This window comes from Coffea arabica, chromosome 5e (assembly GCF_036785885.1).
Source record: "Coffea arabica cultivar ET-39 chromosome 5e, Coffea Arabica ET-39 HiFi, whole genome shotgun sequence".
Classification (NCBI taxonomy): domain Eukaryota; kingdom Viridiplantae; phylum Streptophyta; class Magnoliopsida; order Gentianales; family Rubiaceae; genus Coffea; species Coffea arabica.
The window spans coordinates 37,806,497-37,822,186 of record NC_092318.1 but is presented as its reverse complement, the minus strand read 5'-3'; the positions used below and the strand labels follow the sequence as shown (position 1 = coordinate 37,822,186).

Below are 15,690 nucleotides of genomic sequence, written 5' to 3'. Positions count from 1 at the left end.
CGATGCTAACTTCCACCACCAACCACAATCCTTTGACAACCGCAATCATTTCAACTAGTTAAATTGACAAGATATTACCAACTTTTTCAGTCAAATAATAATGATATGTCCAGTCCACACTTGGTAATCATCTCAAACTCTTATTACATTATCTATCATTAGAAACCACAAAAAAGAATAAGAGTATAAAATCGTATAGAACCAATTTAAACAAAAGATTTTGAAATTTAATTTTACACTTCTTTTATTCTTGGGCCATTATTTCCTAAAATTAAAAACTATGAAAATAAACTACCTATCATGGATACAGGCAAGTAATTGAACATGAAGAGATACGAATATTTTCTTCACATCCTAAACTGCTAGGCCCAATAATTATTCTACACATCATCCACCTTATCTAGTAAATAAGTACTTTGCACTATGAAAAAACTTTATATAAATTAAAATGTCAAAATATTATTATCTATCTACAAATTAAGAGATTGTGATTAATTTTTAATTCGATAGGCCTCACCATTTCATTTTAATCATCGTTTACCTTGAACCTTCACTTGTCAGATTCTTCCTCCTCCAATCTAATACTATCACCCTCTTATCAAATAAAAATTTTATAAAAAATTAACATTAAAACAAATATGTATAATAGCGTTTATTATTTTATGGGGGGAAAGGTACTTACAATTTTTTCTTTGTTAGCTTGAAAATTCTTCATGTAATCACCACCCATCCTTTTATTAGCTTTAGGGAATTTTTTTTTTCAAAAAATAAAAAGGCCAAAAAGTAATTTCAGAATAAATAAATTTTTAAAAACTAAAAAAACATGTTTCGTTAGACTAAGGGGGGAAATTATTCATAGCATCACATACAAACTTCAACTTGCCTCCTTTAGGGGGAAAAAAGTTAGTTGAAAGAGGAAGCGGCGAGAAAAAGAATAAGCAAAGGTTTATGATCAAGAGGCAAAAAATGACAAAAAAAAATTAAATAGCACATACCAGAGAAAAACACTAAGAGCAGAAGTTATTGATCATAATTATTGGACTATGCAAGAAAGGAAATATCAAACTCATCCTTTATCTCCTACAATGAAATCATTCATTTAGTTAATTATGGACAAAATTGAAAGAATATTCATCAACTAATCCAAATAGAGAAAAAGAGTGGAGTAAAAGATTAGGATGTAGAAAAAAAGAAAAGAGTAGATGAGGGTTTGTTTAGTTGTCTTTAACCAGGAAGGAAAAAGGAAATAAGATGACCAAAGAAAAAAAAGAAAGAGAAAGAAAAGAAAAAATGAAGATAATTTCCTCAAAAAACGAAGGTGCCACGTGTCGAGATTAAACGACTTGACAATCATGGAAGTTGCGTCACTAACTCTACTTTCTCTTATATAATATAGATAGATAGATACATGAGACAAATGTGGGAACTTATATTTTTAAAAATTGACAAAGTATCTCAACATATTAACTAACTTTTTCTAAATTTAATTGTTTTTATTTTGCCGTCAAATTTTATCTCAATCACAGAGGTAATTTGTAAGCTAGCCATTTTGATATAATGGGGACAAATGATTGTGTTATTGTCCCTCAAAGGTAATTTGTAAGCAAGCCATTTTGATATAATGGGGACAAATGATTGTGTTATTGTCCCTCAAGATCGTAGCCAACCCCTGTCTAATTGTCTTTAATTAGTGTTTCACCTTCTTTTTTTGATCGCGTTAAATTAGTATTTCATCTTTCTTATAATTTTAACACATACAACGATCTTACTCGAGGTTACACCAAATTAAATCTCAATCACAACTACGGACGTTCAATGGGACATAATTAGGAGCTAAACGTGTCTCAACAAGTCAAATATTTTAGTATTTAAGTTTGTTTGATTATTTTGACGAATTTAAAATTTTATTTAAATTTGACTTATTTACTGCTTAAATTTATTGAACCAAATTCAAGTTGATTTCGAGTAGTTTGAATCTTTTACATGTAAATTTCACTTGAATGCTAATGAAACAGGGCTCAAGTTGGGTTTAAAAGTTTATCAAATGCAAATTACTATTCAAATCTGATTTGATTAATTGACAAACTAAATTCAAACCCAATTCCAACCAAATTGGGTTATAGATTCGAGAGTAGCTAGGTAATTTGATTCCTCTAGATATAATCCCATAGAAAAAGGGGAAAAAATTGTAAAGTAAATCACTCGAGATGATGCACAAAGTACACCAACCATTACTATAACGAACTTCTTTTCCCGCCTCTTCTCACTCTCTCTCTCTCTCACACACACACACACAACTCCAACTCTGCATTCCACATCTCCAAAAGAGGGATAAAACCAATACTTATTCTGCCCCTAAATCCCCCAGCAATCAGCAATCAAGAACTGGGTTTCATGAAAATCATGAAGATCTTGTTGGTTTTGCTGTCACTCGCAGCTGGGATCACTACTCTTCTTGCGGAAGCTGACGGCCTGCGCCTTGATTTCTACGAACAGAGTTGTCCAAATGCAGAAAAAATCGTCATGTCCCAAGTCCAGAATATCCTCGCTCAGCCTCAGTTCCAGAACGCCCCAGCCCAGCTTCTTCGCCTGCTTTTCCACGATTGTTTCATTGAGGTTGTTCATCTAATTCAGATGTTGAAATGAGTGTTTTTCTTTTTGTGTTGTTTTTTCGTGTTCTTGATGTGGTTTTGTCATGGTTTATGACTATATGAAGTTCTTGATTTTCAGTTAGAGTGTTCTCTGTTGGTTAAGGAAGATTTTATGGGTTTAGATTTCTGTTGATTTTTCTGCAATTTTATGAAATCAGAACTTGGTTTTCGGCTGATTAAGTATGTAATAACTTCGGTTTTCAGCATTAACGGCATTGGAAATTTTATCTTTCTCTTTTATTTTACTTGGTGATTTTGCATCGTGGGCATACATCAGATTGGGGTTTTGGTGCCTCACAATTTCGTGTGATGATTCTTGGGAGTTAGGACTGCCAGAAAGAGAGAAAATTTTGTAAAATGATAGTACTAAATGGAATTTCTTTTATCAAGAACCTAATTGTATTTTTTTAATTGTAGTTACTTTGTCGTGAAAGACCTTTTTTTGGGTAGGACAAACAAGATATGAATAGTTTGATTTCTCTTACAGTAGTTAGGATATGGGACAGAGTGAATAATCCATGCTTCAAATTTGGTGTTATAGAAGATCTTATCATAGAGTCAGATAGGAGTCTGCTTCTAATTAATGCCAAAGCTGAGCAATTTCATGAATAGCACGATGAGCCTGTTCAATGACTTAAAATTGTTAGTGATGCAAAATTGCAGGAGTATGGACGTGATCGTGTTTTTTTACGACATTTGTTCCCACGACCTTGCCAATATTAGCATCATCATGTATTCAAGCATATGCATTTGTTGTGCAATCTTACTATTTTTTGTCTAACATCCCAAAAAAAAAGAGAGCAAATATTAAGGACAGTAAAAAGCATATGCATTTGTTGTGCAATCTTCCTATTTTTTGTCTAACATCCCAAAAAAAAAAAAAAAGAGCAAATATTAAGGACAGTAAAAAGCAAGTAAATGAGTGGGGGAGCCAAAGTTGCAGAGTAACTCATTCAACTAATGCTTTTGGTTTAACTTTCAGATAAGAATTTCAATATTTATTTACATTGGAAAACTTAGTTCTGCATCATGCTACCGAGAAAAATCATTCCCCAATGTGGTCAAGTAGTCTAATCGGGGCTTAGCTTTTATTATCTGTATGATTCAGACCTCGCTTTGACGTTCTGTTAGTCTTTCTTGTGCATCAACTTCTTGTTGTTTTCATTCTTTTAGAGAATTGAGGTGTTGGTCTGATGTCAATTGCTGAAGTTGAATTGTTGTTTATTATCATCTGTATTCACACGTATATATGTTGAATATGCCTCCAAGTGAATGCCTTTCGGTGGTGGAGGTGGAAACATTGGAATCAGTGAACACTTAATTATCCTGATACTCTAGGGAAAGAATTTTGGCTTGATATCTTTGTTGAATTCTGATTCTGATGTTCAGCACTCTCTGTATTGTGGAGAAATTGTTTTATCCACTAAGACCACATATTACTGATTATGTTTTTTGTCCTTAAGTCATTTGTGATTGCTTGTTCATTGCAAATCAGTAATGTTCATTTTCTGTTGTTTCCATATTTTCAGGGATGTGATGCATCTGTCCTGTTAACAGACACCAATGGAACTTCAGTCGTTGAAAGACAAGCAATACCAAACCGGACATTGAAAGGCTTTGAGTTCATTGATATGATAAAGGAGGAGCTGGAGAAGGAATGTCCTGGGGTGGTATCATGTTCAGACATAATGGTCTTGGCAACTAGAAATTGTATTCTTTTGGTATAAGTTCTATTTTTGAACTCTGACTACTTTGTTGTGTTTCCTTTTTACTTAAAACACTTACTGGGGACCTCTAGTGATTATTTTTCTGATATCCCTCAAACTTAACAATAATGAATAGTTTAAACTATAGGAGTTTGTGGGAGATCTGTTTCCCTTTCTTGTAGCATGTTGATGATCTACCTCTCGGTGATTTATGTATTGTTTGAAGAAGTGTGACTATCTAAAGAACTGTTTAATTTTGGTTTCCTCTGAAAAAACATAAGCCTGATCTGGTTTAAAGAGAGGTATTAAAGAAGATCTTATGATGACCATATGTCATTCTGGTGACACTTAGTGCTGTTCTTGATACATTGAACGTTCTCCACCCCTTGAACCACTTCAAACAGGGAAAAGTCTGTTAAACATTGCAAAACCAAACTCTTCTAAACGTTTCATAGATCCATTGTTCTTGCCATAGATTCATTATTGGTCCATCTAAAGACCTACAGCTGCCCTAATCCATATATAAGCCTGTTTTCTGTCATAAATTTAAGCCTATCCATGATTTCAAATATCAGTTTGGAGTCTGATTTATTTTGCTTTCTGTAAGCTAGAAGGTTCTTGATGTGCTTCATCTACTGTGGTCAATTTATTGGCACACTCACTCTGCACTTCTTTTCAGTTTTCTCCTTAATGTTTTTTGGGTTTCTGAAGTCCATTTTCTTTTTCGTAGTCTGGTGGGCCATATTATCCAGTATACACTGGCAGAAGAGACAATAATCAGTCCTTCTTCAGTGAAGCCTTATCTGACATCCCAAGACCGAACGGAAAAATCTTTGAAGCACTCCACTTGTTCTCCCTCAGAGGCTTCAACACAAGGGAAACTGTTGCGCTACTTGGTATCCACTAATTTGTTCTGTTTTTACTCTTCTAAGATTTCTTTTTATTATAAGAATAGAGTCGTGTTAATTGACAAATGTTTGTTTTTGATCTTTTGCACATGCAGGGGCGCATAATATTGGTAGAATCAGTTGTCAATTCATTCTACCAAGGCTTGGCACCAACTTCTTGGATGAAGGGTCAGCTGATTCAACTCTTCGTGATGGCTTCATCGAGGAAATAAAACTGAAGTGCCAAAAGAGTAATAGCAGTTTCAGCAATACTGAATCTTTGGTGAGTTCACTGGGTGTGACTGAGGCTAACTGGTCAATGTCTTACTTTGAAGAAGAATTCTCATCTTCATCATCTCAATCTGCCTTTGGCACTCATTACTATCAGAAATTGATGATAGGAAGAGGTCTTCTCTTTGCTGATCAGCAGTTGATGGCCAATGAGGAGACAGCACGAATAGTAGAGGAATATACTTTAGATGATGGAACAGTATTTCGAAGAGATTTTGCTCGTGCCATGGTCAAAATGTCCAACCTTGTCTCACTAACTGGTTCACAGGGACAGGTTCGGCTCAATTGCTCCGTTGCACTAAAGTCATCTTGATTCAACCTTTCAGAATAATCCCTCTCACTCCAACAGTTTGGACAAACTGTACATCCTTTTATCTTTTACAGCACATGTTTCCAATCTGAAGCTTCAGCTTCATGACGACTGAGGAGTGCACTTGTACCTTTTGTTTTACGTAAAAAAGAAGTCTGCTGTTGCATGAGGCATCTTGATACTTCATTTTTAGAGGCACATTTACACAATTAAAGAAAGTGCTGATGAAGATATTCAACTTTTGGCTTTTGTTCTTGAAACATTTGCTTTAAGATCTCTGGCCATAACCATGTAGGCTATGATCTTCCTGATTTGCCGTACATTCTTTGATGCAGTTCTATGTAGAAGTACAGTGTGCACTGTATGATCTCTCAGGATTCTGGTCTTATACGTGTACACAATGCTTGCTCATACCTGCTATCGAGGCACAGAAATGGTTTAATAGCGTACATGGTTTTATTGTACACATGCTTAATGCAAACAGAGATATCTAACACACTTTCTCCATCTCTTTAATCTCCTTTCTGGGATGATGCGTCCAGAGAGATGGATTAAACATGGCGGTATATAGATTAAGAAAATCATTGGTGTGAAACTTGTATGGATCTTTGTGAGGAAGAAGTTTGGTTAAATAGATTTTGAGTAGCTATGAAAGATAACTCAGTGTTACCTGTAATCTTCGTCTTCTTGTGTGAGGACCCGAATTTTACTTACTTTTATTTTATTTTATTTTATTGGCTTATTTAATTATTTAATTATTCATTTTCTCCAATTAATTTATTTCATCCATTTTAATTTCATTTGCATGGAACAATGTCTCATTTTATATTTTAAAATGTTTTGCTAGTAAATTTAATTTTTCTGCAGCTCGTTTAGTAAGGAATAATGAATACACGTTTTTTGAGATAAAATTCGATCCAAGAATGCAATGATCTTGGGGAATTAAGGATGATCAATAGTAGATTAAGAAAAGTTAATTGAGAAATTAGAGGTGAGTGAGTTAAATTAAGCTCAATTAGGAGCACTAATGGTCTCCTATTTATATGTTGATTTTTTGTACCAAAAGCACCTTTATGTCATATCTTTCTTTTACTTCATCACTTCACCAACTACCACACAAAACCTCTCTTTCTCTTCTCTTCTTGGCCGGCTCTTCCTCCACTTTTCTCAACCAAAATTTCAGCTAGCTTTCTTCTACTTTTGCTCCGAGAACACACTCCAAACTTGCTCCTTTTCTTGGTTCATTACACAAGTTTGAAGGATGACTTGAAGGAGGAAAGAACTTTGGTGGTTTAGAGCTTATACACTAGTGGTTGGATTTCATTTTTTGGAAGCAAGGTAATACTCCAAAGCTCATCTTTTCCTCTCAACTTATAGTAGTTAGTTAGTTCTAACTAGTTAGACATTGGGTTGTTGATGGGTCCAATGGACCTTGACTCTAGGTAGAGGACTTGAGGTGGCTTTTAGGTAGAGGTCTTGAGATTATTGTATGTTTACTTGGTTGTTTGGTGCTTGTTTTGATGAGTTATGGCTTAGTTGTGAGTGGGAAGTTGAAAAGAAAACTTGATGAAAGAAGGAGGCTTGCTGGCCAAAAATTTACTGGTTGATTCCCTCATGTTAAATTCAAATTTTATTGTTAACTTGGTTCTATAATGCTTGTTATATATTGATGTTTATGTGTGTTAAATATCTCCTTAAAAGCATTTCAATTGGTTGAGTGAAAATTGGGTTAAAGTGAGGAAGAAATCTGGAAAATTTTCTGATCAGGAGACCAAACCAGTGCATACATTTCAGCCCATAACTTTTTGTCCAAGAGTCAAAATCGCATGCCGTTTGTGGCATATGAAACTAGACTCCGAGGGCTTTCCAACGGTATAAAATCAACCACTAATTCGTTTTCTATGAACCGTAGTGATCCGGCAAAGATGACTGATTTTCCTCACTGTTTTCATCCGAGAAACAAGCATAGCTGCAGTTTGTAGCTCATTTTTACTATCTTGAAAAATGAATTTTAAGACAGTTCCTTCTAGTGAATTTTAGCATTTTGAATCTAGTTTTCAATTCCATAAACCACACTAAATTTTGAGCTGTGTAGCTCAAGATATGACCAGATTTTGAAACTGTGTTAAGTGCTTCAAAACTGGAAATTTCGTGAAACAGATTCCAAAAATCAGCTTTCTTTAAACTATTGTATCGTGGAATAGAAAGGTCCAAATTGAGTTCCGTTTGTTACATTTTAAACTAGATTTGGAGTTCTATTAGTGGTATAAATTTCAAGGGCTGATTCTATTTCTATGAATTTTGCCGAATTTTCAAAATTTACTGAAATTGCAAGCCTGTTTTGCTCTGTTCTGTCTGGAACAGTGATTTTGAACTACGATCTAAATGATTTTGGATTGGAGTCTGGGAAAAGTGTCTTCTAGAGTTTCAGTGCATTGGGTCTAGTTTCCAACAGTATAAAGTTTCCAAATTTTGGACTCACGTAACTCGAAATATGATTTTTCCAAGTGGTGTCGCACCAAGCTTAAATTTTCTGGTTTCAAACAAAGTACTCTTTTAAGAACTTTCAATCTTCCTTTGAGATTGTTAGGCCGTTTTAAGTTTGATTTCATGGTTTGATACAAGGTCTCTTTGAACATTAGGCCTTCATTTTGAATCTTGGTTTCCAAAGGATTAAACTTTCCTTAATGTGTTTTCTTGGTTGCTTAACTTTCTTGGATGATTGCACCTCACCTTATACTTGAAAAATGGATTTCAAACCCTAATCTTATGCCCTTGATTTTCATGAGATTGAACTCCAAAAATGGAGCGTTTTAACTAGAGTAATTCTTGGAGAATTTCACTAGTTTTAAACTCAAAACTTGGAATCGTTAGCTTTAACATTTACTATGGAAATGAGTGGAATTTTGATGAATTCTAACTCCATTAGTTTAGAAAATGTGAACGTTCCTTATATTCTTAAGACTTGGATGTAAGACTAGAAGTTGTGAGAGATGAAAACCATTCTTACTTTTCTCGATTTTTGTGCCGAAAGTATATATGATATTTTCTTTTGAAATTGAGATTACTTGTCACGACTTGAATCGAAAACACCCTTTGAATTCTCTTTGAGCATTATTTCAATGATTTAGCGAGAAAAGCTCCTTTAACTTGACTTGACTTATGACCTTGAGAGTGGGTAGCAAAAAAATATTTTTCTTTATAACCTTAGTCGAGTACCTAGGTAATCGTGATTGTGTATGTCTCAAGTGGTCACGAGGACGCCAAAGAGCTCATCTGACTTCTCGCTTTACTCTTGTTTTGCCTTAACTTTTGGTGAGTGTCAAGTGCATGTTCAATGTTAATGTGATTGAAATGATATTTGTACAAGTACTATATGATACGTGAACTTGCCGAGACGAGAGTGTACTTTACCGCCCTCGTCATTTCTCTCTCTCTTGATTGAATGATACTTGTTAAATGAATGTATATCACGTGCACTTGTACTTGAACATGTTTTAATTCGTGAGCACTAAGCGGCAGCATGTACCATACCCTATTCGGGTGGGAGGTGCCTCTCATTCCGACTCAGTACTATGATCGATTCTCTGAGCGGTAGCATGCACCACACCCTATTCGGGTGGGAGGTGCCTCTCATCCCGACTCAGAGCCATGAACAATTCTAAGTCAATTGGAGCGTTGTCTCATCGACCAATTATATTTGCGAGGACGTCCCAACCCATTGGCTAACCTTGTAACTCGAGCCGGCAAGGGCTTGGTCGAGAAGCTTGGTGAACCTTGGGAAATTTTATAGTTTGATCTTTTGAAATCTTGCTTGGCATACTCAATTAGTATTGCCACCTGATGCGTGTTCGGTTCCAAATCCAAGAGGGTGTTATGTTGGATGGAGGAAGTAAGTGAAGCACTATAGTCATGTTGTTACTTGAGTTGACGGAGAGTCAACCCCAGATAGCTTGAAACGGTCGAGACGTGAAAATAGGTCCTGAGAGCTCCTGTATCCTTCCTTGTGTGTTTATTTCCTACTTGTGCATTTAAATGAAAGTTCATGTTAAAGATGCTTTCAAACATGCTATTCGATTAATTGGTTCCACGTGCTTGCTTGTTTTCTTGGCCTCACTGAACATTAGTTCATCCCTTTAAGTTTGTTCTTCCTTAACAGGCTTTGGAGGTGGAAATTGGAGATCTTAGACTAGTGACTTTTGGTTGAAACTAGTATACTTATGTATGTTATTGGAGACCATTAAAGTGTAAATTTTGTTATTTTGGTTGGCAGATTGTAATTATAATTGCTAGCCTAGAAGTTGTGGCTTGTATATTCGAAGTATTTCTTATTTAAGTCGATGGTTGATTTGTGACTCTATATTAAGCTTGAACGAATACATGAGTCCTAACGAAAGTTGGGCAAGCATCCCGTTGATACCCTAGGGTTCGCTCTAAGGAGAGGTGGGGGCGTCACATCTTGAGTCAGCAGCATGAAGCCTACACTTCTGTTTTCCAAGATCGAACTATTATTCTGACTGAGAGTGGTTAAGTCGAATAGAGAAATTAGGAATGGGCCAGGTGGATTAGTTGCAAAAGTAAATGGAAGTTCTTAGCATTGGTCAGATGCTTTATATGAACTTCCTCCATTTTGAATGTGTTTGCAAATACAACTTTGTCCAGACTTTGAAGTTTCTTCCTAAATCAAGGACCTAAAAGAATGAAGTACAAGAAGTACTCGATTCACTTTGTCTGATAAGAATCCAAGATCTTGAAGAAAATCCTCAAGCCTGCACATATATCACAGCTCTTGAATTTGAGAAAAAAAAAAAAAAAAAAAGTCCAGGCACCTTCAAGTTTTAAAGCTTAAAATCACAGATTTAGTCTATACTCGGCAGGTATACTTTTTTCACAACCTCTAAGATCAGATCAGCAAAGTCGCTTCAACTGAGACGTGAACTTCAACACTTTCTCTCTTTATGTAAGCCAATTCCTGGCTCTTTCTTAAATTGATTCTATCGTCTTTGTTAAAGAATTGAGCTTTTCCTTGCTTTTATTCATCTTAGTTTGGATCTCGTCTTTGTACTTATACATCGAGCTAGATTTTATTCTGTCATTACCCAAGTGTGTATGAATATAGAGCATTAGACTATCTTATACATTTATGGCATATAAGAGCATATTATCTACTCATGCCTTAACATATCTTTAATAACACGTGTAAACATTCTGCTAGTACATTCAGATGCTTCTTGCCAAAATGAACATATGTGTTGAATAGCATGATTTGTGGAACTGCTAACAGATTGTAGTAGTTAGTTATTCACTTTGCTATTTTTTAGGCAATAGATAAGTCAAAGTACTTGATATGATTCTGATTCTAGGATCTTATCTCTAGCAAATCTTTTTCCAGAGTTTTCTCTAATTCTATTTTCTTTATGCTATATAAAAGCATGGCTTATAAGTCAATAAAATGTGACTTCTACAATACAAAAGTTTTCACTCTTATTCTACTTTCTCTACTCTAATAAACCAACAAAGTGGTATCAGAGCTTTCATCTTGAGGGATCTGTGAGGATTGAGAGGGCTTAAACACCTTCTTTAAACACTTATTACAATGAATCCAGAAGTTTCCTCTATTCATCAACTTGGACCTCCCATATTTGATGGAACAAATTATCAAATGTGGGCTGTCAAAATGGAAGCCTATCTTGCTGGAAATGATTTGTGAGAGGCTATAGAAGATGATTATGAAGTACTTCCTCTTCCAAACAATCCAATAGTTGCTCAAATGAGACACCATAATGAGAGGAGACAAAGGAAATCGAAAGCCAGAACAAGTCTATATGCAGCTGTCACATCCACAATCTTTACCAGAATCATGACGTTGAAAATGGCGCATGAGATTTGGAATTTCTTGAAGAATGAATATGAAGGAGATGAAAAAATCAAAGGGATGCGAGTGTTAAACTTGTTTCGAGAATTTGAGATGCAGAAGATGAAAGAATCAGAAACTATCAAGGACTATTCTGACAGACTCCTTGATAAAGTCAATAAAGTAAGACTCCTTGGCACTGATTTTTCTGATTCAAGAATAGTTCAAAAAATTCTAGTTACATTCCTTGAAAAGTTTGAAGCTACAATCGCGGCCTTAGAAAACTCAAAAAATCTGCCAAGTATCACCTTGGCAGAATTGTTAAATGCACTGCAGGCATAAGAACAAAGACGACTGATGAGGCAAGAAGGATCGATGGAAGGTGCCATTCAAGCCATATCACAAAACAACAACAGAGGCAAGAACAAGAACAGCCAAAAGGTGCCTGGAAACAACAAATCTCAAGAATTTCCACTTTGCCTTTATTGCAAAAAAAAAAAAAAAAACCAATCATCCACAGAAAAGGTGTTGGTAGAACCTAGATGTAAGATGTCACAAATGTGGTCAGGTAGCGCATGTGGAAAAGATATGCAAGTCTCAACAGCAACAAGGAGAAGCCAAAGCTACGGAGAATCAACCTCAGGAGGAGCAATTGTTTGCAGCTTCATGTTGCGCTACTAATAGCTCCATGGAAAGCTGGCTTATAGATAGTGGTTCTTCAAACCACGACTTTTGATCGAGAGCTTTTCAAAAAGCTTGATAAAACTGCTATTACTAGAGTCCGGATTGGAAATGGAGCTTATCTTGCAGTAAAAGGCATAGGAACAATGGCAATTGAAGGGTACATAGGTTTGAAATTAATTTCTGATGTTTTATATGTTCCAGAAATTGATCAAAACCTTTTGAATATTCCTCAGTTATTGGAAAAAATTATAAGGTGCTATTTGAAGATAAAAGTTGCATTGTTAAAGATCCAGAAGGTAGAGAAATGTTCAGAATTCAAATGAAAGGCTAAAGTTTCGTTTTGGATCTTATGAAAGAGAAGCAAGCAGTTGTACACAAAGAAGTTAGCGATGTAGATGTAGTGCTTTGGCATAAGAGGTTGGGCCATTTTCATCATGCTGCTCTGCTGTTCATGAAGAAAAACAATTTAGTAAAAGGTATGCTTGAGTTAGATGAAGAGCTTCCTACATGTGCTGTTTGTCAATATGGGAAGCAATCAAGGGTTCCTTTTCCCTAAAATATAACTTGAAGAGCTACACATAAGCTGCAATTGATACATACAGATGTAGGAGGACCTCAAAAAATACCATCATTGAATGGTAGTAAGTTTTATATTCTCTTCATTGATGATTATACTAGAATGTATTCGATTTATTTCATGAAATTCAAATATGAGATTGCTGACATCTTTTGGAAGTTTAAAGCGTGGGTTGAAAATCAAAGCAGTTGCAGCATGCAGGTGATCAGGTCCGATAATGGAACTGAATATACCTTAGAAAAATTTAACAAATTTTGTGAAGATGCAGGCATAGAGCACCAACTGACAGCCCCTTACACTCCCCAGCAAAATGGAGTGGTGAAGCGTAAAAATAGGATGCTTATGAAGATGACAAGATGCTTGTTGCATGATAAAGGGCTGCCAAAGAAATTGTGGGTGGAGGCTATGAATACGGCAATTTTTTTACTAAATAGATTACCAATGAAAGCTCTGTAGAAAAAGACGCCATTTGAAGCATGGTATGGCTACAAGCCAAAATTGCTTTATCTAAAGACTTTTGGTTGTTTGTGTTTCTCTTATATTCGTCAGGTTAAAAGAGACAAGTTAGACAAGAAAGTAGAGTTGGGGATTTTTGTAGGCTATTGCTCATCTTCAAAGGCCTATAGAATCTACTCACCACTAAGTAACAAAATAATTGTGAGCAGGGATGTTAAATTCCTTAAGCCAGACAGTTGGAGTTGGGAAAATAAAGATAAATTTGAATTGCAGGTAGGGAATGATAATGTTGATGAAGAACCTGTTAAAGGAACCAGATTACTCTCTGACATTTATCAGAGATGTAATGTTGCTGTTATGGAGCCTGCAGGATATAAAGAAACAGCAACTGATCAGAAATGGATAGTTGTAATGAAGGAGGAGCTTAAAATGACAAACAAAAACCAAACTTGGGAGTTGGTGGATAGACCTACACACAAAAAGGTGATAGGTGTCAAGTGGGTTTGTAGAACCAAATTCAACTCTGATGGTTTTGTAAACAAGCACAAGGCAAGAATCATCGTTAAGGGACATGCTCAGATGTTTTGATCAGATTTCTCTGAAACGTTTGCTCCGGCTGCCAGATTGGATACCATACGAATGTTGTTGGCTCTTGCTGCATAAAAAAGCTAGCTTATACATTAATTAGATATTAAGGCTTTTCTAAATGGATACCTAGAGGAAGAAATATTTTGTGGAGCAACCTAAAGGATTTGCTATTCAAGGAAAAGAAAATAAGGTGTATCGCTTAAAAAAGGCACTGAATGGTTTAAAACAGGCACCGAGGTCTTGGCACAACAGAATTGATGCACATTTGATGAACTTAGGCTTTGAAAAAAGTCTGAGTGAATTTACCTTATATATCAAAAAGGTTGATGGTGAAATACTTGTGATATCTTTATATGTTGATGACCTTCTTGTTATAGGAAGCAGCAAGGAGTTGATTGACAAGTTCAAAAAGGAGATGGAAGACGTCTTTGAAATGATTGATATTGGTATGATGTCATTCTTTCTTGGTATGAAGATACAATAGAAGCAAAATGAAGTGTTCATATGCCAGCAAAAGTATGCAAAGGAGGTCCTGAAAAAATTTAACATGGAAGGATGCAAATCAATTGCTACTCCAATGAATCAAACAGAGAAGTTTTGCAAAGAAGATGGAGCTGAAAAAGTTGATGAAGGGCTGTATAGAAACTTAATAGGCTATTTAATGTATTTGACTGCAACCAGCCCATATATCATGCAAGTAATGAGTCTGCTATCAAGATACATGCACTGTGCTTGTGAAATTCATTTTCAAGCAGCCAAAAAGATTTTGAGATACGTTAAAGGTACTGTTGATTATGGAATAAGGTTTAGTCAAGTTAGAAATTTCAATTTTCATGATTTTTCTGATAGTGATTGGGTTGGATGTGCAGATGATATGAGGAGCACCTCAGGTTACTATTTTACTTTTGGGTTTGGAATCTTTTCATGGTGTTCAAAGAAGCGGGATGTCATAGCTCAATCCACTACAGAAGCGGGATGTCATAGCTCAAAGAATATGTAACTACCGCTGCTACTGTGAATCAAGCACTTTGGATAAGAAAACTCATGACTGATCTACACATAAAATAGGAAGAATGCACTCAGATATTTGTTGACAACGAGGCTGTAATTTCTATTTCTAATAATCCAGTTGTTCCATGGCAAAACGAAACATTTCAACATAAAGTTTTATTTTTTAAGAGAAATGCAAAAGAAGGGAGAAGTGCAGTTGATTTTCTGCAAAACAGAAGATCAAAGTGCTGATATGTTTACAAAGGCTCTTCCCAAGGAAAGATTTGAGTTCTTGAGCCAAAAGCTTGGAGTACACAGTTCCAAAACCAAGGAGGAGTGTTGAATAGCATGATTTGTGGAACTGCTAACAGATTGTAGTAGTTAGTTATTCACTTTGCTATTTTTTAGGCAATAGATAAGTCAAAGTACTTGATATGATTCTGATTTTAGGATCTTATCTCTAGTAGATCTTTTTCCAAAGTTTTCTCTAATTCTGTTATCTTTATGCTATATAAAAGCATGGCTTATAACTCAATAAAATGTGACTTTTGCAATACAAAAGTTTTCATTCTTGTTCTACTTTCTCTACTCTAATAAACCAACAATATGAAACCAGACTAATTTGCATCAGCATATTCAGTTTTGTAATTTTGTATTGGACATTTAGAATGCACAAGAACCTCTCCTATAATATGA

At 35.4% G+C, this 15,690-nt stretch overlaps 1 protein-coding gene across 2 annotated transcripts; it reads left to right on the top strand.

Annotated features, from left to right (window-relative positions):
* The first annotated feature begins 2,294 nt into the window (after nucleotides 1-2,294).
* LOC113743237 (putative Peroxidase 48) lies at nucleotides 2,295-6,375 on the top strand. 2 transcript variants are annotated; one of them, XM_027271202.2, is made up of 5 exons: nucleotides 2,295-2,616; nucleotides 4,181-4,372; nucleotides 5,088-5,253; nucleotides 5,361-5,527; nucleotides 5,633-6,375. In XM_027271202.2, exons 1-5 carry the CDS (start codon nucleotides 2,395-2,397, stop codon nucleotides 5,846-5,848), a joined length of 963 nt encoding a protein of 320 aa, XP_027127003.1. In that variant the 5' UTR covers nucleotides 2,295-2,394; the 3' UTR covers nucleotides 5,849-6,375. The 2 variants fall into 2 exon arrangements, with proteins under 2 accessions (XP_027127003.1, XP_027127002.1); XM_027271201.2 differs by having other exon boundaries at nucleotides 5,361-6,375.
* Nucleotides 6,376-15,690: the final 9,315 nt, after the last annotated feature.